General features: G+C 43.5%; 2 protein-coding genes across 4 annotated transcripts in view; both read right to left on the reverse strand.

The window, feature by feature from the left end:
- The window catches only part of ubr2 (ubiquitin protein ligase E3 component n-recognin 2), a 58399-nt gene extending 47875 nt beyond the window's left edge, over nt 1–10524 (reverse strand). For both annotated transcript variants that reach the window (XM_059024740.1, XM_059024739.1), the window contains exons 1-4: nt 10361–10524; nt 6121–6380; nt 2286–2364; nt 2071–2181 (exon numbers count right to left, since the gene is read on the reverse strand). In XM_059024740.1, coding sequence (XP_058880723.1) covers nt 2071–2181; nt 2286–2364; nt 6121–6380; nt 10361–10441 — 531 coding nt within the window. In that variant the 5' untranslated portion in view covers nt 10442–10524. The remainder of the gene's footprint in view (nt 1–2070; nt 2182–2285; nt 2365–6120; nt 6381–10360) is intronic.
- Nucleotides 10525–11255: 731 nt separating this feature from the next.
- On the reverse strand, nt 11256–22360 carry LOC117403016 (zinc-binding protein A33-like). Of its 2 annotated transcripts, none has more exons than XM_034004835.3 (6): nt 21455–22360; nt 19579–19674; nt 19255–19485; nt 18711–18730; nt 18507–18625; nt 11256–12208 (listed from the first exon to the last, which is right to left on the reverse strand). In XM_034004835.3, exons 1-6 carry the CDS (start codon nt 21857–21859, stop codon nt 11655–11657), a joined length of 1425 nt encoding a protein of 474 aa, XP_033860726.2. In that variant the 5' UTR covers nt 21860–22360; the 3' UTR covers nt 11256–11654. The 2 variants fall into 2 exon arrangements, with proteins under 2 accessions (XP_033860726.2, XP_033860725.2); XM_034004834.3 differs by having other exon boundaries at nt 18711–18733; nt 21455–22175.
- Between the last annotated feature and the right edge of the window lie 384 nt (nt 22361–22744).

The raw sequence follows: 22744 nt of genomic DNA on the forward strand, positions 1-22744 counted from the left end.
AATTAAAAGTGAACACAGAAACTATTGAGAGTTGCTGTTTTTGTCATTTCTTTAGTTTCAATGCACTGGTATTGCTTTGACAAAGCCAGGTACAGAGTGCTCAGTGTGGGTTGGCATGGATTTTCATTCTCAGAACACCACATGCATTGGATGGAAGCGCCAGTGTACATTCAAGTTCCAGAAACACATGCAACGAGCAGTCCAGATAAGTTGCGTGCATTTTTTGTAGGGGTCGCCGCAGAGTGGTGAGGAGAAACGGTCTAAGACAGATCCCACCTCCCCAACCCCGGGAGTGCCAAAGCCAATGCGGCGCCCCGCGGAGATCTCTGGTTGTATGACTCACCTGCACGCCACGCCAGATGAGCCATTTGGGGACCCCTTGCAATGCAAGGCTACATAAAACTAACCCTCACTGTCAGAGACCCTCCATCATACATGCACTGACAGGTTAAATAAAACTAACCCTCGCTGCCACTTAGACCCCTCCATCATACCTGCACTGACAGGTTAAATAAAACTAAACCTCGCTGCCACTTAGACCCCTCCATCATACCTGCACTGACAGGTTAAATAAAACTAACTCTCACTGTCACTTAGACCCTCCATCATACCTGCACTGACAGGTTAAATAAAACTAACCCTCGCTGCCACTTAGACCCCTCCATCATACCTGCACTGACAGGTTAAATAAAACTAAACCTCGCTGCCACTTAGACCCCTCCATCATACCTGCACTGACAGGTTAAATAAAACTAACTCTCACTGTCACTTAGACCCTCCATCATACCTGCACTGACAGGTTAAATAAAACTAACCCTCGCTGTCACTTAGACCCCTCCATCATACCTGCACTGACAGGTTAAATAAAACTAACCCTCGCTGTCACTTAGACCCTCCATCATACCTGCACTGACAGGTTAAATAAAACTAACTCTCGCTGTCACTTAGACCCTCCATCATACCTGCACTGACAGGTTAAATAAAACTAACCCTCGCTGTCACTTAGACCCCTCCATCATACCTGCACTGACAGGTTAAATAAAACTAACCCTCGCTGTCACTTAGACCCCTCCATCATACCTGCACTGACAGGTTAAATAAAACTAACCCTCGCTGCCACTTAGACCCTCCATCATACCTGCACTGACAGGTTAAATAAAACTAAACCTCGCTGCCACTTAGACCCCTCCATCATACCTGCACTGACAGGTTAAATAAAACTAACTCTCACTGTCACTTAGACCCTCCATCATACCTGCACTGACAGGTTAAATAAAACTAAACCTCGCTGCCACTTAGACCCCTCCATCATACCTGCACTGACAGGTTAAATAAAACTAACCCTCGCTGTCACTTAGACCCCTCCATCATACCTGCACTGACAGGTTAAATAAAACTAACCCTCGCTGTCACTTAGACCCTCCATCATACCTGCACTGACAGGTTAAATAAAACTAACTCTCGCTGTCACTTAGACCCTCCATCATACCTGCACTGACAGGTTAAATAAAACTAACCCTCGCTGTCACTTAGACCCTCCATCATACCTGCACTGACAGGTTAAATAAAACTAACCCTCGCTGTCACTTAGACCCTCCATCATACCTGCACTGACAGGTTAAATAAAGCTAACCCTCGCTGCCACTTAGACCCTCCATCATACCTGCACTGACAGGTTAAATAAAACTAACCCTCGCTGTCACTTAGACCCCTCCATCATACCTGCACTGACAGGTTAAATAAAACTAACCCTCGCTGTCACTTAGACCCTCCATCATACCTGCACTGACAGGTTAAATAAAACTAACTCTCGCTGTCACTCAGACCCTCCATCATACCTGCACTGACAGGTTAAATGAAACTAACTCTCGCTGTCACTTAGACCCTCCATCATACCTGCACTGACAGGTTAAATAAAACTAACTCTCGCTGTCACTTAGACCCTCCATCATACCTGCACTGACAGGTTAAATAAAACTAACTCTCACTGTCACTTAGACCCTCCATCATACCTGCACTGACAGGTTAAATAAAACTAACCCTCACTGTCAGTTAGACCCGCTATCATACCTCCACTGATGGGTCACTGCTGTTGGGCTCATGTTTCTGACAGTAAGGACCCTTCTTCCAGGCTTCCATGTCCCCGCAGTCACAGAATCCACCTCCCCCAGACGTTGTCATCTGCAGAAAAACAATCAGCACAGACAAAGGGTGGATACGGAGAACCATCGCTTCCAACATGAGACCATGAGATGGACATGCATTGCTTATTGTGTTGCTCTTACTCTGTAGCGATGCTCTTTGTGCACACTGCCCAGGAAACACTCCATGCACAGCACACAGGTGGGGTCTGCTGCACAGTCCCTGTGGGGATCACAAGAATCATAAAGCAGGGTTACACAGTAGCCACAGAAAGAAAGCATGTTACAGCATTAGAAAATGAATACAACTGTTTAAATGCGATGCAGTGTCAGTGTTTAAACCATATCTACACACACACACACGCACACATTCTTTATATTACACTCTGATGTATCCTGACAGCCCTGGTTAGTATTTTCTAAGCAAACGAACCCTAAATAAACAAATCATGTTTTAACATCGCTAAGAAGACAAAAACACACACTCACCGAAGTATATATTGAAATGGTTACATTTCAAAATCCTCTTCAATAAGACAATGCTTGTAAATAAAGTTGTCAGTGGATGTAGAACTATATACATATTGACACATTTTCAGATAGTATATTTTTAGAATAGTTTGTTTTTTAAAAGGTTAATTTAATAATTTAAAAAAAAAATGGAATTTCATCTGTTTTTTTTTTTTTAAGTAAATTCAATACTTTCACTTCTGGAAAAGGGAGTTACCACGGATAAAATAGCAGAAGATTTTGGAATTGGTATTAAAAGATCTGCCTTATAGATTAAAAGTCTGCGGTCTGATAGTAGGGGTGGGATTTTATATTGTTCGAGTACTTGAACATTACGATTTGTGATACTCAAATCCAACGCCACTCTCCTTTACATTAGTGTTCCACGGTACAGCGATATCAGAATCCTACGATACTGAACATCGGGATAAAACAAAGACATCCAAGTATCGCGATTTTTCAATACTGTGGGTTTTTTTTTTTTTAGCTTTTAAAACAAAACTCTGCAACTGTGTTAAAAACAATATGAACTAAGCTTACTCATTTCCGCTTAGTGGAAGAGACCAACTACCCTGCGTGCTCTGGGAAAATTCAATTAATGCACATTAAATATTATACATATATATATATATATATATATATATATACACACACACACACACACACACACATACATATACATATATATAATATTTTTTAAACAGCGAGCAGTCCACCATGCTATCATTATTAACTGTGATGGACATAAGATCGGTAAGGGAGGCTGTGTGGTCCAGTGGTTAAAGAAAAGGGCTTGTAACCAGGAGGTCCCCAGTTCAAATCCTACATCAGCCACTGACTCATTGTGTGACCCTGAGCAAGTCACTTAACCTCCTTGTGCTCTGTCTTTGGGGTGAGACGCAGTTGTACGTGACTCTGTAGCTGATGCATAGTTCACACACCCTAGTCTCTAAGTCACCTTGTATAAAGGCATCTGCTAAATAAACAAATAATAATAATGGTACTGTATTGAGGCTCCCTAAACGAGGTATCACAGAACACTACTCTAGATACTAGTGTACATAAACCTCCCAAACTTTGCCACAAGTCCTATTTTTAAATGCCAATCAAGAATATTAATTAATGAATAAAAGGTTTGCATTCTTGTTCAGTTAATTGTATGTCATGGTCAAGCATTACTAAATAAGGTAACATTCAAATTCACACAAGCTTTACATTCAATTGTTAAAGACAGATGCCTAGCCCACCTGTTTGAAGTGTGTCTCGGCAGTCCTTTACTTTATTGCAGTACTTCCAACATACAAACAAAAATTGTACTAAACATAAATGGCCGTTTGGTCCAAAATCATACAAAATAGTTTGGTTTATTTAGATTTCAAGAAAGCTTTAGACAAAGTCCTGCATAAAAGATTAATTCTCAAACTGAACGCAGTAGGGATTCGAGGAAATGCATGCACATGGATTAGGGAGTGGTTAACAGGTAGAAAACAGAAAGTACTGATTAGAGGAGAAACCTCAAAATGGAGCGAGGTAACTAGTGTAGTACCACAGGGATCAGTATTAGGTCCTCTGCTATTCCTAATCTACATTAATGATTTAGATTCTGGTATATTAAGCAAACTCGTTAAATATGCAGACGACACAAAAATAGGAGGCGTGGCAAACACTGTTGAAGCAGCAAAGGTCATTCAAAATGATCTAGACAGCATTCAGAACTGGGCAGACACATGGCAAATTAAATTTAATAGAGAAAAGTGTAAAGTATTGCATGCAGGCAATAAAAATGTGCATTATAAATATCTTATGGGAGATACTGAAATTGAAGAAGGAATCTATGAAAAAGACCTAGGAGTTTATGTTGACTCAGAAATGTCTTCATCTAGACAATGTGGGGAAGCTATAAAAAAGGCCAACAAGATGCTGGGATATATTGTGAGAAGTGTTGAATTTAAATCAAGGGAAGTAATGTTAAAACTTTACAATGCGTTGGTAAGACCTCACCTAGAATATTGTGTTCAGTTCTGGTCACCTCGTTACAAAAAGGATATTGCTGCTCTAGAAAGAGTGCAAAGAAGAGCAACCAGAATTATCCCGGGTTTAAAAGGCATGTCGTATGCAGACATGCTAAAAGAAGTGAATCTATTCAGTCTTGAACAAAGAAGACTACGCGGCGATCTGATTCAAACATTCAAAATCCTAAAAGGTATAGACAATGTCGACCCAGGGGACTTTTTTTTTTTTTTAGAGTTTATACATTTAAACTTCCCATCCCTATGTTACCAGACATAAACCCTTAATTGCAGTCCAACCTGATTACCTCTGGTGACGAAACACTGTATCAAATATTGATCAACGGACTAAAGTGCTACAGAAATCTGTTTAACTACAGATACAGTACATCAAACTCTAGGATGCCCCAATAACAAACTGATTAATCGCCCATCAAAGGGAATATTAATGATCGCTGTACAGAGGAAGGAACAATGACCTGAAGTCCAATGCGATTCACACATTCCTTGGCTTGACTGTTTGAATACAGAAACAGATTGTCCCAGATGAATAAGCGACTGTAACAAACATGACTGGAAAAAATCTGTGTGCTCCAAAAACTACATTTTACAACAATGGTTACAATGTACTTTTACTTCTAACATTTTATAATGTGAAATAAAGTTTGGTTAATTTGTTAAAATAACCGATATACCTCTTCTCCCCAAACTATGCTTAATAAGCATATTTTTTATGTATGCTTGGTGGCCATGTATGTGTGCACACTGGTTCATATTTATCCATATTTTATTTAATATTTCTTCTTTTTAGAAAACTGCAGAATTTAGAGGGCAGTGTGGACCGAACGGTTGTGAGGCTGAAAATTCTATTTATTTCAAAGCAAACTGAAGCTAGTTATTTTAAACAGAACAGATCTTATCTAAAGTTTTTGCCATTCTTCACATCAGGTCTGCACTCACCTTTACAGTGCTATGGAATTAACCTGGCAGGTGAAGCAACTTTTCATCTCTTCCCCATCCTGACCTGATTTCACAATCCTTTAAGCTGTGTCGCTGTGGCACTGTGCATCGTGGATAGCCACGAATATAAAGCACACTTTAAATAACATCACGAATCAGGCATTGGCTCGACTGACCTGTGCAGAATATCTGACAAAGGGGCTCATTCTCAAAGCCTTTTACTCAAAACTTCTCAAAAGGAGAACACCACCTGTTCAAGTTACAACACTAGAAATAAACAGAGCAGGTATTTAATTGAAGGCATGTGGAGTAAGGTAGGTTGTTTATTTCTCATTGTAAATGCGTTTTGGAGTAAAAAGCTTTAAATATTGAAGCAACTAAAAATCAACACTGTATCTTAACAGGAAGTTCCTTTACCCAGCAGCAGACAGAAAATGTAAAATCAACGCTGAATAGAAAGCAAACCCGTCCACAGCATTAGAAAAGAGCTTGATATTTACCTGCAGGAGTAGGTGGGCTCCCCCACTTTGAAGACGCGCCCGCACAGCTGGGACGGCCGGTTGGCCTGCTCTAGTTTGGGGATGCTGGTGGCTGGGTCTTCCCCACACAGGTACCACTCCATGGGTCCAGTCAGGATGTGCTGCGTCAGCATGTCCTCATTCTTGGGGTTCGGGTTCGGGCTCCGACAGAAGATTTTCGGCACGTACCGTGCGAGGTGCAGGTACACATCCTTCGGAAGGTCGGTAGCTTGGAGCCATTTCTGCAAGAACAGAAGAGAAAAGAGACCTGAAGAAAACTAAGCTGCCAAATCCCATAAAGTGCTGACTTTATACTGTGCAATATGCACTGAAGTGGTAGATTGATGGTATGATGATTTTATACTGTGCAATTGAGGCTGTGTGGTCCAGAGGTTAAAGAAAATGGCTTGTAACCAGGAGGTCCCCGGTTCAAATTCCACCTCAGCCACTGACTCATTGTGTGACCCTGAGCAAGTCACTTAACCTCCTTGTGCTCCGTCTTTCGGGTGAGACGTAATTGTAAGTGACTCTGCAGCTGATGCATAGTTCACACGCCCTAGTCTCTGTAAGTCGCCTTGGAAAAGGCGTCTGCTAAATAAACAAATAATAATATGCACTGAAGTGTTAGATTGATGGTATGATGATTTTATACTGTGCAATATGCAATGAAGAGGTAGATTGATGGTATGATGATTTTATACTGTGCAATATGCAATGAAGAGGTAGATTGATGGTATGATGATTTTGTACTGTGCAATATGCAATGAAGAGGTAGATTGATGGTATGATGATTTTGTACTGTGCAATATGCACTGAAGTGTTAGATTGATGGTATGATGATTTTATACTGTGCAATATGCAATGAAGAGGTAGATTGATGGTATGATGATTTTGTACTGTGCAATATGCAATGAAGAGGTAGATTGATGGTATGATGATTTTATACTGTGCAATATGCAATGAAGAGGTAGATTGATGGTATGATGATTTTATACTGTGGAATATGCAATGAAGAGGTAGATTGATGGTATGATGATTTTGTACTGTGGAATATGCAATGAAGAGGTAGATTGATGGTATGATGATTTTATACTGTGCAATATGCAATGAAGAGGTAGATTGATGATTTTATACTTAAGGTCCTGCGTTTTACGCGACCTGTTTTTTTTCAATTGTAATTCAACTGCTATCCCCTGCAGTCACTCCAGTTATAGTAATTGAATTCACAATTAAGAAATTAACACATTACACTTTGACTAATTAGAAAAATAAAAGCTAATTATAATGAGTATAAATGGTAATTGAATAAATTGATGCGTTAAGAGAAAAATCGAGACCCCTAAACATGGAGTCAAAGACATCGCAATCAAAAAGCATTTCACTGAGCGAAATGGTTGTCCTTTTGTTTGTTTTCCAAGGACTATCGAATACCTTCGAACTGAAAGTAATATTAGCCGATCCAGTTAATCTGCACTGAATTACTCATCGGTGGCACAGGGCGTTGTGAAATGTTTAGACGTATTTGAAGTTCATTTTAATAATGTGACTGGATTTGCCTCTGATAATGTCAGTTACATGATCAAGGCACACAATGACATTCTTCAAGGCTTACTGCCAAATTCAGTACATTTGACTTGTAATGCCCACATATAGCCCTTGCCAGCAATATCTGTGCAAATAATTTTCGGAAAGCAGACAAGCTGGTTGCAACCGTTAAAAAATAGTTGAAACACTGCAGCAGAAAACTACGTTTTAAAGACCACCTGACAGAAGCAATCCAACAAGAAGGCTGTAGTTTACCCATAAAGTTGCCACCTGAGCCATGCAGAACACGATGGGGCACCTGTTATTCTGCTGCTTAATATCATTCCAAATACATCCCTTTCTTATGCAGGCTTCGTGGAAAAGGAAATGCACATTTCACCAAACACTGTAGTGTTAAAGGACCTCCAGAAATTGCTTAAAGATGTACAAAGTTTAAAATCTCAACTCTCCCTAATTCGCAACACATGCCAAGGGACTGGTGGATCTGATTCAGTGGTTTGAAAGCCATGAAGGGAGAGTCCATCAAACATATAATAAAGTTGCAGAATTAATAAATACATACCGAGCAATGGAACAAGAGGTACACAGCACAGACGCCACAATAAATAAACTATGTGTAAAAACCTTCCATGACGTTTCTGAAAAACAGACTAATTACTACAACGCAGATCAATGCAAAAAGAAACCAAGTTTTTTTTTCAACCAGCTCATAACTTTAGTTATGGATATTCGACCCACAACAAGTGTGTAGTTTGGATCTGGAAGCCCTCCCATTATATTCTATTCCAGGATTTGATGCTGACTGTAAATCAGAAATGGACAAATACCTTCCATATGCAAAAAAAAACAGCAGTAGAATGACTTTGCATGAACTTTGGATTAAAGCTGAAGAATTATTTCCCAATTTAACACGAAAGGTTAAAATATATTTGTCAGTTGTTACCAATTCTGTAGATGCTGAAAGAAGTGTTTCTTCTTATGGTCAAGTTTTTACAAAACAACGTCAATCTATGAAAGAAGGCAGGTTAACCAACTGACGATACTTAAGTTTAATAGCAACATTTAATGCATGGGACATTTTCTTTCATGAAACTGTAAGTGACACTTAGTGCTGCTTGCGAACAACCTTGCATTATTATTATTATTATAATTATTATTATTATTTATTATGATGATTATTTTTATTATTATTATTATTATTTGTAATATATATGCTACAGCATTGATGTTATGATTTCAGCATTTTATATAAATTGTTCCCAGGAATATTTTGTTGACAAATGATGTGTTCCTACTAGTAAACTGAAACATTTAAATGATTTATTTACACATTCTAAGAAATAATATTGAATAAGACTTAATAGTAATAAAGGGATGCGTGACTAAATAAATGTCAGTAGCTGCTGCTGCCGCCTAATCAACACGCATTAATAAAATGACTAATTGAGATGATTAAAGGAATCAGGGGATTATTAATCAATAAGTGGTTTAATTAAGAAGACTACATGACCACCTTGTGGTGGGAGGAATGAAGTGCAGCCTAAGAAAGCAGGTCAACCCTAATATATACTGTGCAATACGCACTGAAGTGGTAGATTGATGGTAGGATGAACAGTGAATACCCCACAGTTTGACAAAGACATCTTTGATTGAGATCTGCCTGCAGTAATCACTGTGGTGATGCAATCCCTGGTGGGGGCCAACTTGAAACACACTAAATCAAGTATACATTTGCACTGGAATAGCTGTTTACACAATTACAGCTGCTAGCCTGAATCACTCAAAGCATGGCTGGGAAGACAAAGATTGCTCATAAGCCCTGTTTAGAAACCAATCTTGTATATCTGTTAGTCGTTACATCAAAGGCTTAACCAGATTGATACTCCTGGGTCAGTGGAGAATACAGCACACACAGTTAAATGTGTAACTAAAAAGAAAGGCTCCACTGTGTCTCTATTCTACAACCCATAAAACAAACTGAGTATCCAGTTTAACATGTCTCGTTTCTGATTCATATTATGTTATTAGAAGCAGAATATGAAAATCAAAGAACACGGTTAAATGCTTTCCAATGCCTTTCAATACCCGGGTATTTTTACATTACTATTCCATAACCAATGCTACGAGTTTAATATTTGACAACACCTTTCTTTAAATCTATCAAATAAGAATTTGACAAAAGTTAAATAAACGTACATACACTAATAAATAACAATATGCATAGACAAAGCCTAAGAAACCAGCCAGTAAGAATACAAACACACACACACACACACATACAGTATTTGTTGAGTTAGTTACACAAACACAATGTACTGACGTTTTGTTGTTATGGTCTAACTAGATGGGGAGTCGCAGATTAGGAGGACCAATCTTCTGTTCTGAGCTAAACAAAAACACATTTATATAATATTATAGCTCACAAGAGCCCGGGACTGCAGGTGTTTCTCGCTTCCCTTTACTGTGCAAGTGCTGTCATCTCAAATTCAAAAAGACCGAGGTGATTTCCTGGGACTTTGTCTTAATTGAGTTACAGCTAGTCACTGGGCCCTGGCGACAATAACAACCACAGATAACAACACTCGCTTCGGATGAAATACGGAACATGGCAATAGGGTGAGCCTGCCCCCCTGACACGGACAAACACACTGCTGTAAATTACAAACGCTTCGCATACCAGAGCGGTGTCCCTGGCTGAAAAATTCAGTAAATCGCTGCACAGAGTTGCTTGGACATCAGGCTCCGACTCGGCCGCCATGTTTCCTCCCAACTAGCGACACGGAGACAGGAAGAGGAAACCAGCTGGTCCGCGAACTTCCGCTCGAACACAACAAACAGCTTTGTTTTGTGTTCTTCCTGTGTCTGCGTTGCATTGCAACCCCTACATTGAGGCCCGCTGTTTGTCTTTTACATTAAACTGCTGCATCTGTGTCCTTATAGTCTATGAGTGAAACCTACAATGTCTTTAAATAACGTATTGTTTCGACAATAATACAAAGTGAAATTGAGTGAAAATGCTATAGTATAGGACATACATGCATAAAATATGATAAATATATTGAAATAACCTATTTTTTGTATATGGAGGATTACTTTGCCAAAGTCAGTGCCGTTTTGAACACCGGAAGTAGTCATATTATGTGGACTTATTGCTGCTTAGTTAGTGTTGCTAGATTCACGGAACCTGCACTGGTTATACTTCTCAGTCAGGAAAGCGCTCCCTCTTGTGGTTGAGATAGTAAACTGCACCTGGTGTTCAACCTCTTCATTTTGAGGGGCTCAGGGTGGATGGCTGTGTGGGTTCTATTCTAGAGCTCTGTGATAGAACTCTGTGAGCAGCTGACTCCACCTCCAGTCCTGTGTGCAGCAAAGGGAGTTTAAAGCTCCAGGTGGGATCCTAATACCTGCTGCACAGGGAGTGAATCTACAGTGTGGTGGCAGGAGAAATGGGCTTCACCCCATTCAAAGGGAATTAAAGAGTGGAAATACAAAAGAAAATGTAAAGGTTAGGTCATGTTTTAATGCCTTGGTTATTACCAATCTTTAGATAATAAATAATTACATAAACAATGTGGGGTCATAACTTTATTAGATTTATAACATTGGCATTAATTACAAAGAGTTGACTGCCAGCCAGAGTCCTTTTAATCTCAGTTCCTCCACATGGGTGTGTCGAACACTCAGCAGGAATGATGTATTTACTGTGTTTCTATTGGCTGCAGCAGAGTGACATGATATTATACCAGTGAGACACCCCCAGCACCTCCAGTAAACTACACAACCTGCTCCTGTTCTTACTGGTTTACTGCTCAACCCTTTAACCCAGGAGGAAATGAGCTTAAGTGAAACTCTTCACCTGTAACTGCCACACCTCACAGCCCTATCAGTGTGCAGCGGCCAGCAGGGTCACAGGTTTATTATTATTATTATTATTATTATACAGCCCTATTGTTCATCCTGAACACATTGGGCTAGTCCACTTTTATAACTGTCTTCACAGGGCACACTCTGAGGGGGGCAGAGTTTTTCCCATCTTCATTTAAGCAAGGAGAGAAATATGGAAACAATCTTGCATTAAATCTCTGTCTAAAAGTGTAGAGAGGTCTCATATCACTGGCATCAAAGAATGTGACCTCCTCCCCGTCACAGTCCAGCTGAACTCTGATCTTCTGGGGTTTCATCTCCACAGTGAGTTGTGTCTGTGGTGAGGTCCAGGCGCTGTACTGATCCCCATCCCTCAGGACTATACCCCAGTATCCTGTTCCTGGGTTCCGAGTGAATTCCCCTTTCCTCTTGCTGGACTCTTTTGTCACACCCAGATTCCAGGCAGTTTTGTTTCCAACTTCAACATCCCAGCAGTGTTTCCCTGAAGTGAATCCCTCAGAGCCCAGCACACTAACATAGGGATCAAACCGCTCTGGGTTGTCAGGAAGCTCCTCTCTCTCATCGTTGAATCTCACACTTGTTAGATCCTCAGACAGTATGAGCCAGGGTGCTGCTGTGTTGGGATCCAGAGTCACTGGAGCTGAGAGAGGAAACGAGAGACAGGGTTAGAAATGAGAACATCTACCTGCACACTAAAGCATTGTAATACATTAGGAGGCAGGAGTTGTATGTTGCTCGCAAAGCAGTTTGATGTTGCTCGCAAGAGCCCACTGAAGACACAGGCTAAAATGTGTAGCTTGACACTGACAGTGTATTCACTGATCTTAAAATGTGCCTCACTAAGCGTCAGCTCGGTGTGCGCCTGCAATGTGAGCTGCATCCTTCACACACGCATTCGTGTGACCTGCACCCTTCACACGCGCATTCGTGTGACCTGCACCCTTCACACGCGCATTCGTGTGAGCTGCACCCTTCACACGCACATTCGTGTGAGCTGCACCCTTCACACACGCATTCGTGTGACCTGCACCCTTCACACGCGCATTCGTGTGACCTGCACCCTTCACACGCGCATTCGTGTGACCTGCACCCTTCACACGCGCATTCGTGTGAGCTGCACCCTTCACACACGCATTCGTGTGAGCTGCACCCTTCACACGCGCATTCGTGTGAGCTGCATCCTTCACACACGCATTCGTGTGACCTGCACCCTTCACACACGCATTCGTGTGAGCTGCACCCTTCACACGCGCATTCGTGTGACCTGCACCCTTCACACGCGCATTCGTGTGACCTGCACCCTTCACATGCGCATTCGTGTGACCTGCACCCTTCACACACGCATTCGTGTGAGCTGCACCCTTCACACACGCATTCGTGTGAGCTGCACCCTTCACACACGCATTCGTGTGAGCTGCACCCTTCACACACGCATTCGTGTGAGCTGCACCCTTCACATGCGCATTCGTGTGACCTGCACCCTTCACACGCTCATTCGTGTGAGCTGCACCCTTCACACGCACATTCGTGTGACCTGCACCCTTCACATGCGCATTCGTGTGACCTGCACCCTTCACACACGCATTCGTGTGACCTGCACCCTTCACACGCGTATTCGTGTGAGCTGCACCCTTCACACACGCATTCGTGTGAGCTGCACCCTTCACACACGCATTCGTGTGAGCTGCATCCTTCACACGCGCATTCGTGTGAGCTGCACCCTTCACACACGCATTCGTGTGAGCTGCACCCTTCACACGCGCATTCGTGTGAGCTGCACCCTTCACACGCGCATTCGTGTGAGCTGCACCCTTCACACGCGCATTCGTGTGACCTGCACCCTTCACACGCGCATTCGTGTGACCTGCACCCTTCACACACGCATTCGTGTGAGCTGCACCCTTCACACGTGCATTCGTGTGAGCTGCACCCTTCACACGCACATTCATCCAGTTGTGTAAGCAACATGTAGAATAAAAGGTCCTTTCACACCAAGCGTGTCAAAGCATCCATGTCTACATCCAGCACAACATTCATTCCTTAGATAACTGTACATCTTGGAGGCTTTCACACTGGCCACATAGCATAAAACAGACAGCATCTGAAATAGGCTGTGTATGGAAAGCCACCCAGGTCAAAAACACGCTATTTAGTACATGTTCTCATTTGACTTTAGTACGTGTTGTAATTCTAATTATTACATGTACTAATTTGGCCAATCAGATCACTGAAAATGAAATGAGAACCAATGAATTTATAGAAAATAGTATGTGTAATAAATTATCCAATTGCTGCCCAATTTGTGGTGGTATATGGGCTTGGCATTGGGTAAAGTCTAGTGAAAGATGAAAGATAGACCCGGACCCTCTGAGACGATCATCAGCCAGTGGTTTAAGAGCCTTAGAAATAGCTTTAATTTAGTGGTAACCCCACTGTAACTAATAGCGTTGAAATATTGAATCTAATATTAGCAGTCAACATTGTCTGTCTCAAGAAGTTGGCAGCACTCAGCAAATCTATATTTGCACCGTAGCAGAGAATCTCCCGCCGCCATGGTTTGCAGTTTTCCTTATTCTTGATTTTTGTAAGCTTATTTCATGTCTGAAATTTAAAAAGATTTTATCCAGAAGGTGAAGGCTACTCTTGTAATTATGCTACATGACTGTAAGGTACTGCTGTAAAATGACCAGCCCCTACGTGGGTACTGCTGTAAAATGACCAGCCCCTACGTGGGTACTGCTGTAAAATGACCAGCCCATACGTGGGTACTGCTGTAAAATGACCAGCCCCTACGTGGGTACTGCTGTAAAATGACCAGCCCCTACGTGGGTACTGCTGTAAAATGACCAGCCCCTATGTGGGTACTGCTGTAAAATGACCAGCCCCTACGTGGGTGCTGCTGTAAAATGACCAGCTCCTACGTGGGTACTGCTGTAAAATGACCAGCCCCTATGTGGGTACTGCTGTAAAATGACCAGCCCCTACGTGGGTACTGCTGTAAAATGACCAGCCCATACGTGGGTACTGCTGTAAAATGACCAGCCCCTACGTGGGTACTGCTGTAAAATGACCAGCCCCTACGTGGGTACTGCTGTAAAATCACCAGCCCCTACGTGGGTACTGCTGTAAAATGACCAGCCCCTATGTGGGTACTGCTGTAAAATGACCAGCCCCTACGTGGGTACTGCTGTAAAATGACCAGCCCCTATGTGGGTACTGCTGTAAAATGACCAGCTCCTACGTGGGTACTGCTGTAAAATGACCAGCCCCTATGTGGGTACTGCTGTAAAATGACCAGCCCCTACGTGAGTGCTGCTGTAAAATGACCAGCCCCTACGTGGGTACTGCTGTAAAATGACCAGCCCCTACGTGGGTACTGCTGTAAAATGACCAGCCCCTACGTGGGTACTGCTGTAAAATGACCAGCTCCTACGTGGGTGCTGCTGTAAAATCACCAGCCCCTACGTGGGTACTGCTGTAAAATGACCAGCCCCTATGTGGGTACTGCTGTAAAATGACCAGCCCCTACGTGGGTACTGCTGTAAAATGACCAGCCCCTATGTGGGTACTGCTGTAAAATGACCAGCTCCTACGTGGGTACTGCTGTAAAATGACCAGCCCCTATGTGGGTACTGCTGTAAAATCACCAGCCCCTACGTGGGTACTGCTGTAAAATGACCAGCTCCTACGTGGGTACTGCTGTAAAATGACCTTCCCCTACGTGGGTACTGCTGTAAAATCACCAGCCCCTACGTGGGTACTGCTGTAAAATGACCAGCTCCTACGTGGGTACTGCTGTAAAATGACCAGCCCCTACGTGGGTACTGCTGTAAAATGACCAGCCCCTACGTGGGTACTGCTGTAAAATGACCAGCCCCTATGTGGGTACTGCTGTAAAATGACCAGCTCCTACGTGGGTACTGCTGTAAAATGACCAGCCCCTACGTGGGTACTGCTGTAAAATCACCAGCCCCTACGTGGGTACTGCTGTAAAATGACCAGCCCCTACGTGGGTACTGCTGTAAAATGACCAGCCCCTACGTGGGTGCTGCTGTAAAATGACCAGCCCCTACGTGGGTACTGCTGTAAAATGACCAGCCCCTACGTGGGTGCTGCTGTAAAATGACCAGCTCCTACGTGGGTACTGCTGTAAAATGACCAGCCCCTACGTGGGTACTGCTGTAAAATGACCAGCCCCTATGTAGAAAATGCATCGCTAATTTACATTTATTTAGAACAAGTAGTATTTTATGTATTCTGATTGGTCCAAATCAATAGGCGTACTAAAGAACATGTTTTTGACCCAGATGGCCTTCCATAACTGTGCTCCTATTTATCTATGCACGTCCAGCGTAAATGTACTTATGTAACCAATATGTATATATATATATATACTTAAAAAAACAGAGTTGAAAGGTCACAGCACACAGAGAGGCACCTACAGTGTCCAAGAAACGGGGATCAGAAACATCCGAAGGATTTTGTTTAGCAATGTTTAGTTTTGGAGAAACAGATTGCAATGTGTGAAAAAAAATCAAGAAATAAAATATAAGTATTGATGAATCATTTTTAAATATGCAAGCCCAACTTTTTTCTTTAAAAAATGAAATAATCAAGCTCCATATGTATATGAAGATCACACCCAGGAGTTTACAGTAACATCCGATCTGTGTTCAGAATTTCAACAGCCGATTAGCAGGTAGAGAGCAAGCATTCACACAGGTTTATAATTCATTGTTGTGCGTGTGTCTGTGTGTCATACGAGAAGGCACTTCACTTTCCACAGTGAAGACGTACAGTAAAGAAAGACAGTGCGGCAAAGACACCACTCAAAATGGCAGACTAACCAAATATATATCTACTAAACATTCATAACATATTTGATGCTGTGCTGTGCTGTGTGTGTGAGTGAGAGTGTGGGTGCTGTGCTGTGCTGGGTGTGTGAGTGAGAGTGTGGGTGCTGTGCTGTGCTGTGCTGTGCTGGGTGTGTGAGTGAGAGTGTGGGTGCTGTGCTGCGCTGGGTGTGTGAGTGAGAGTGTGGGTGCTGTGCTGTGCTGGGTGTGTGAGTAAGAGTGTGGGTGCTGTGCTGCGCTGGGTGTGTGAGTGAGAGTGTGGGTGCTGTGCTGCGCTGGGTGTGTGAGTGAGAGTGTGGGTGCTGTGCTGCGCTGGGTGTGTGAGTGAGAGTGTGGGTGCTGTGCTGTGCTGCGCTGGGTGTGTGAGTGAGAGTGTGGGTGCTGTGCTGCGCTGGGTGTGTGAGTGAGAGTGTGGGTGCTGTGCTGTGCTGCGCTGGGTGTGTGAGTGAGAGTGTGGGTGCTGTGCTCTGCTGCGCTGGGTGTGTGAGTGAGAGTGTGGGTGCTGTGCTGCGCTGTGCTGGGTGTGTGAGTGAGAGTGTGGGTGCTGTGATGCGCTGGGTGTGTGAGTGAGAGTGTGGGTGCTGTGCTGTGCTGGGTGTGTGAGTGAGAGTGTGGGTGCTGTGCTGTGCTGGGTGTGTGAGTGAGAGTGTGGGTGCTGTGCTGTGCTGGGTGTGTGAGTGAGAGTGTGGGTGCTGTGCTGCGCTGGGTGTGTGAGTGAGAGTGTGGGTGCTGTGCTGCGCTGGGTGTGTGAGTGAGAGTGTGGGTGCTGTGCTGCGCTGGGTGTGTGAGTGAGAGTGTGGGTGCTGTGCTGCGCTGGGTGTGTGAGTGAGAGTGTGGGTTCTGTGCTGCGCTGGGTGTGTGAGTGAGAGTGTGGTGCTGTGCTGCTGTTGACTGGAGTTCTGTCTGCACAATAAACACTCAGTAAAATAATTATTTGGTGTCTGCCTGGCTCCTTTGCTTGATAGACTCGTCAACAGCACTTGTAAGTTCAACAATACCGACTTCACCTGTTTGGGACCCGCACACACACACACGCGCGCACACACACACACCCACACACACACACGCACACGCACACACGCGCGCACACACACGCGCGCACACACACACACACGCGCACACAGCCGGCCGCTACAATATCACATGGCAGCATAAAAAATGGATGTGGGGCTGATATTTGTTTTAGCAGCGTGCTTCGTGAGAAACAAAAACAATGTAAACCCTTCTGAGCTGAAAACGTGTTGAAAGTGTCCGGGCTGGCTGCGTAGTACTCCTGCTGTTCTTACTGTCCACCAGGTCGCGCTGTTACCCTCACTACACTTCTGTGTGGATGTTATTATTTTACATCTTAAATATGGGTATGGTACAAGCCTTACGATGTGGCTCGCGTCTCAGTCTGAAATGTAAAAGTAGCTCATGCTCAAGAAATGGCTGGACACCCCTGCATTAGATGGTAAGACATGTATATTGTATATACACTGATTTCAAATAGCATTATTAAAAAAAATATCCTTAAAATATTCCCTTTAATATCAAACTAACAGCCTCTAAACCGGTTTAAATAAGATAAATTTACAGCATGTAAAAAACCCGCCCTTTCATGTGATGGATGATTTGAGTAGAACTCTGGCTCTGGAACTCTGGGCAGTGAGAATTGTAGCTGCTCACAGAGTTCTATTGGAGAGCTCTAGAACAGAACACTGTGACACTGCTCAGCACTAACATTCTTAGAGCTCTGGGAGCATTCCAAGACAATGGGCTGAACTCAGAGAAGTCTGTGTTCTACTGCAGGAGTTTCTTTACAAGGAGTTTTAATGCAGACCAACATGGGATCAGAAAGCCTTTTGCTCTCCTGGAATGCTCTTCCAGCTCACCTCAATACTATGAGCAGCTCAGTGTTTAATATTGAACTGAGAGATAATCTCTGTGATGGATAGAATTGTGTTTGCTACAGGTGTGTACATTTCATTGTGTATTATTATTGATTGTAGAGAGCTGTATCTTGCTGCTTACACACGTTGTGGATTGTGGTTATATGCACCCCTCCCCCCCCTCCTCCTTTGTGATGCTCCCCACAGGACTCACTGTATTGAACAATCCCCAGCATCTTCTCCCACACTTTGTACTTCAGAGAGCCCAGGTGCTCGGCTACATCTATCAGCACTCCTGAAACACACTGTGGATCCTGCAGTGTGCACTCGGCTCTGCAATCATATTCAGGAGTTAGTGCTGCTCTGTGTTTGCATTCAATACAATACAAGAGAGGAAGACAGGCCACATCTTACATACCTTCTCTTTGTGTCTTTGTACTTCTGAAACAAACAAGGAAAATAATTGAATACATTATCAAAACAACAATCCACATTTTATATAAAACAGCAGCAGCGATGCCCAGCTTTCCATGTTAAACTCAGTGTTGATACTTCACATACACTCTGGCATTCCCAATAATGACCCGCCTGTGCTGGTTTGCGGTGCGGGGGGGGGGGGGGGGGGGGGGGTATTTGCTGCCTGTTTTATCCACTCTCACCGCTCGCTCGCTCGCTCACTCAGTGTCTTGCTATCCCTGAATATATAAGGGCTGCTCTTCAAATACATGCACATTATTTTAATGAGCAGGATGTCCCACAAGCGCAGGGCTGCTCCAGATGTTCTCCATTTCCTACCAATGCAGAGCGACTGGGGGGGATACTGGTGTGTGAGTGTCGTAGCAGTCTTGCAGTCTCCATTGCACAAACACATTGTATGGGCACATGTCTAATCATCTGTTCCCTGTGCTGGTCACTGTGCATTCACAATAAGAACATGTCACACACAGTTAAACAATCACTACCTGCAGGAAGAAGATGTCTTCAGCTTCCAGCTCCTGTTCTATCACTCGGATTGTGTCTGAAAGGGATGAGATTTCTCTTGTAATATTTTCAATCTTCTCTTTCATGATTCTTCCCTTTTGTTCCTCTTCCCCCCTCAGTGCAGCTATCCTGGCCTTTTCTTCATCTCGTAGAAACTGGTGAAGTTTCTCAAACTCCTCCTTTATCTGCCTCTCTGTTTGCTGGGCTTGTTTCTATACATGAAAAGGATCACTTTAGAGTTAGTTTGGGTGTCCAGTGAGCATGTATGTTGTGTATTGTTTAAATCAGTAATCTAGTTCTCTTACCTTGATGTGCTCTGCTGTTTCATCACATTCTTCTTTAACTTTATTAAAGGTTTTCAGCTTGTCCCTCATGGGCTCCAGCGCAGTCTTGAGTTCTCCCTGAAATGCAATGAAACCCGGAGCTTGCACATCACTGTCTGGCTCCTCTCGTTAGTACATTTTCTTCTGCTCATATAATAGGTGTTGCTTTTGTTGGAGGTGGGGTTGGGGTTAGGTTTGTGGATGAAGTTGGGGATGGGAGGTGATGGTGGGGGTGGGGTTGTGGATGGGGTTCGGGGTGGGGTTGCGGTTGGGGGTGGATGTGGGGGTGGGGTTGATGGTTGGGGTGGTGTTGGAGGTGAGTATGGGTTGTGGGGGTGGGGGTGGTGTTGCTGTTGGAGGTGGGGGTTGGGGCTGGGGGGGTGGGTTTGTGGATGGGGTTGGGGGTGAGGTTGGGGTGGGGGTGGGGTTATGGATGGGGTTGGGGTGGGTGTGGGGTTGTGGATGGGATTGGGGGTGGGGTTGGGGTGGGGGTGGGGTTGTGGATGGGGGTCGGTTGTGGATGGTGTTAAGGTTAGGGTTACGCTGTTACGCTGGGGGTGTGGGATATATAACTTTTATATAGTTATTTTGGCCAAGCTACTGGGTTGTACTCTGGAATATCTCTGACCTGCGAAGAGGGCTGTGAGCTGTACAGACGTACCCAGGATGTATCTGGAGTAGCGTGGGTTAAGTAATAGAAGCACCTGACTGTGTGACATGTATGCTATGGAATGGAGCTCTGGAGCGAGGCTATGTATGGTCTGAAGCATCTGACTTCTAAAATAGCTGTGCTCTGTGCTTGTACCCACAATCCTTTTGTGGACTACACTGACTGGCCTTCTGACCTGGATTAACATCAAAGCAGCTTGCCCATTGTGACAGGCTGGGAAAAAAGTGTTCACATTTACTGAGTGATTCCCCTCCCCATTCCTGTCCTGCCTGTCTCTGGTAGGGGCTGTGTGAGGGTTTATAAGGGTTCAGGTGTGAATACATTATTGCACACAGACACACTCTCCTTCCCATTCCTGTACAGCACCACCCCCACTCTGCACTCAGGGCTCTCTCTCTCTCTCTCTCTCTCTCTCTCTCTCTCTCTCTCTCTCTCTCTCTCTCTCTCTCTCTCTCTCTCTCTCTCTCTCTCTCTCTCTCTCTCTCTCTCTCTCTCATAAATTCATATTCTAAGGTGCTTTATTAACATGACAGCATTAGTACTATTGCCAAAGCAATTACAAATTAAAGAAATGAAAAGCAATAATGAAATAAAGAGGTAGTAGTAGGAATGTAAAACTGAAGGCTGAACACTGTTAAATAAACAATGACGTCAGTGTCGCTCAGGGCAGTGAGCTTCATGGCCAGCTGGCTGAGGGGACTCTTCTCTGAGCTGAGCTATTCTTGGCTTGTGAGGGCTTTGTGGTGGTAGGAGTTTGGGTGGAGTATTTTTGTGCTTTTTTAAATATTAATAATCACATTTGCTGTATTTCTCTGCACTAGCATATTTTTACAAAATTCTGCATGTAGGATTTCTGTTGGGTGTTTGTCCCATTTTGTGTATTCCTGCTCTGTGAGTGGTCCCCACAGTTCACTACCGCATTCCCCTCCCCATTCCTGTACAGTACTCGCTCTCTCTCTCTGGCCTTCTTGTATAGTGTCTGTGTTAGTTTAAATATATCTATTGTAATAGGATTTGTTCTGCTCAGACTTGTTGGATCTTGTTGTTTAAACTGCTTCATTATAACCCTCCATCCCAGACCTGATTACTTGTGTATAGGAATAAAAAAGCAAATACAGGTACTTCTGTGAAAAGCAAATACTGGGTTTAAATATTTATTTTTCTGAGAACTAAACATTGTTTACATACCTTATAATTAAGTGCAGCTTCCTCGACTGGGCAAAACTTGTGATTTTTATGTTTCTTTGAAGTTTGACAAATATGACAGACAGCCTCGTTATCATCCACACAGAACAGCTTCAGTTTCTCCTCATGCAGACTGCAGAGCATTCCAGGAGGTGCTGGAGGTTTCTCACTGTGATCTTTTAAGAAGCACTCCACGATATTCCTGAGCCTGAAATCCACAGCAGGATCCTCTATTGAAGCCCTCCTCCTGCACACTGGACACTCCCGAGTTCCCTTCTCTTTCCAGCACTGATCCAGACATGCTTTACAGAAGCTGTGGTTACAATGAAGAGTTACAGGATCCTTGAAAATCTCACAGCACACAGCACAGGAAAGCTCTTCTTCCAGACAAGAAGTGTTTGCTGCCATTTCTGTACAAAGTCACACCCTGCCTTGCTCTCTGTAATGGTTCCTTTCAAACTCACCAACCTCAAACGCCTTTCACCTTCACAGTGAGTTCCCAGAATGCCTGTAGATTAGCACATATATGGCACATTTATCTAATTAGGATATTTCTTTTCTACAATTTAAGAATGATTCTTTTCATAATATGTTCCTTTCTCCTTTCATTCAAAAGGGATTCCTAAAGGTAACTTTAAAAGAGTAAATAAAGTCACCCCTTTTACTTCCTGTGCACACACTCCTGTATTTCAAGTTGCAGATTCCTCAAGGGGGCAGTGTTGTACTGAGTTTGAGTCAAGGTTTTTAACTCCTGCAGCTTTGCTTTGATTTGATGAAGCCGACACATTGATGCCTGAAAGCAATTTTCTTCAGGGGGCTACACAGCCTGTACTCTTAGGGAGGGTTCAGCCTCAGTTTCTATCCCAGCACTGGAGTTTATCACACAGCCTGTACTCTTAGGGAGGGCTCAGCCTCAGTTTCTATCCCAGCACTGGAGTTTACAGCGACAGCGTGTGGAAGCGGCAGTGTGGGAGAAGTACAGTCGTGGACATGTACATTACAGTTAGAAGCAGTTTGAAAGCAGGTTGACAGCTGCAGAAGCTAAACTGAACTTCCAAAAATAAATAAATAAATAAATAAATAAATAAATAAACAAAACATGGTCTTCAAGCCAGTAATCTGTGACAACTGCATGATGTTGGAAATCCGAGAAAACCCAACAGAGCTCAACCAAGTGTGTGTAAAGTGCCGCACGATCCAGGACTTGCTTCAACGAGTAAGTCTGTTAGAAATGGAGCTGGAGGAAATGAGACAGCAACAGGAGCTTGAGGATCTGACACACCCACAATTCAT

This window comes from Acipenser ruthenus, chromosome 5 (genome assembly GCF_902713425.1).
Source record: "Acipenser ruthenus chromosome 5, fAciRut3.2 maternal haplotype, whole genome shotgun sequence".
Taxonomy (NCBI): domain Eukaryota; kingdom Metazoa; phylum Chordata; class Actinopteri; order Acipenseriformes; family Acipenseridae; genus Acipenser; species Acipenser ruthenus.

Coding starts and splice junctions, on each gene's coding strand:
- LOC117403016 (XM_034004834.3), bottom strand. CDS start 21,859: ATGGCAGCAAACACTTCTTGTCTGGAAGAAGAGCTTTCCTGTGCTGTG. Junction 19,675..21,454: donor AAGCTGCACTTAATTATAAG/GTATGTAAACAA, acceptor ATTGCATTTCAG/GGAGAACTCAAGACTGCGCT. Junction 19,486..19,578: donor AAACAGCAGAGCACATCAAG/GTAAGAGAACTA, acceptor TTTCATGTATAG/AAACAAGCCCAGCAAACAGA.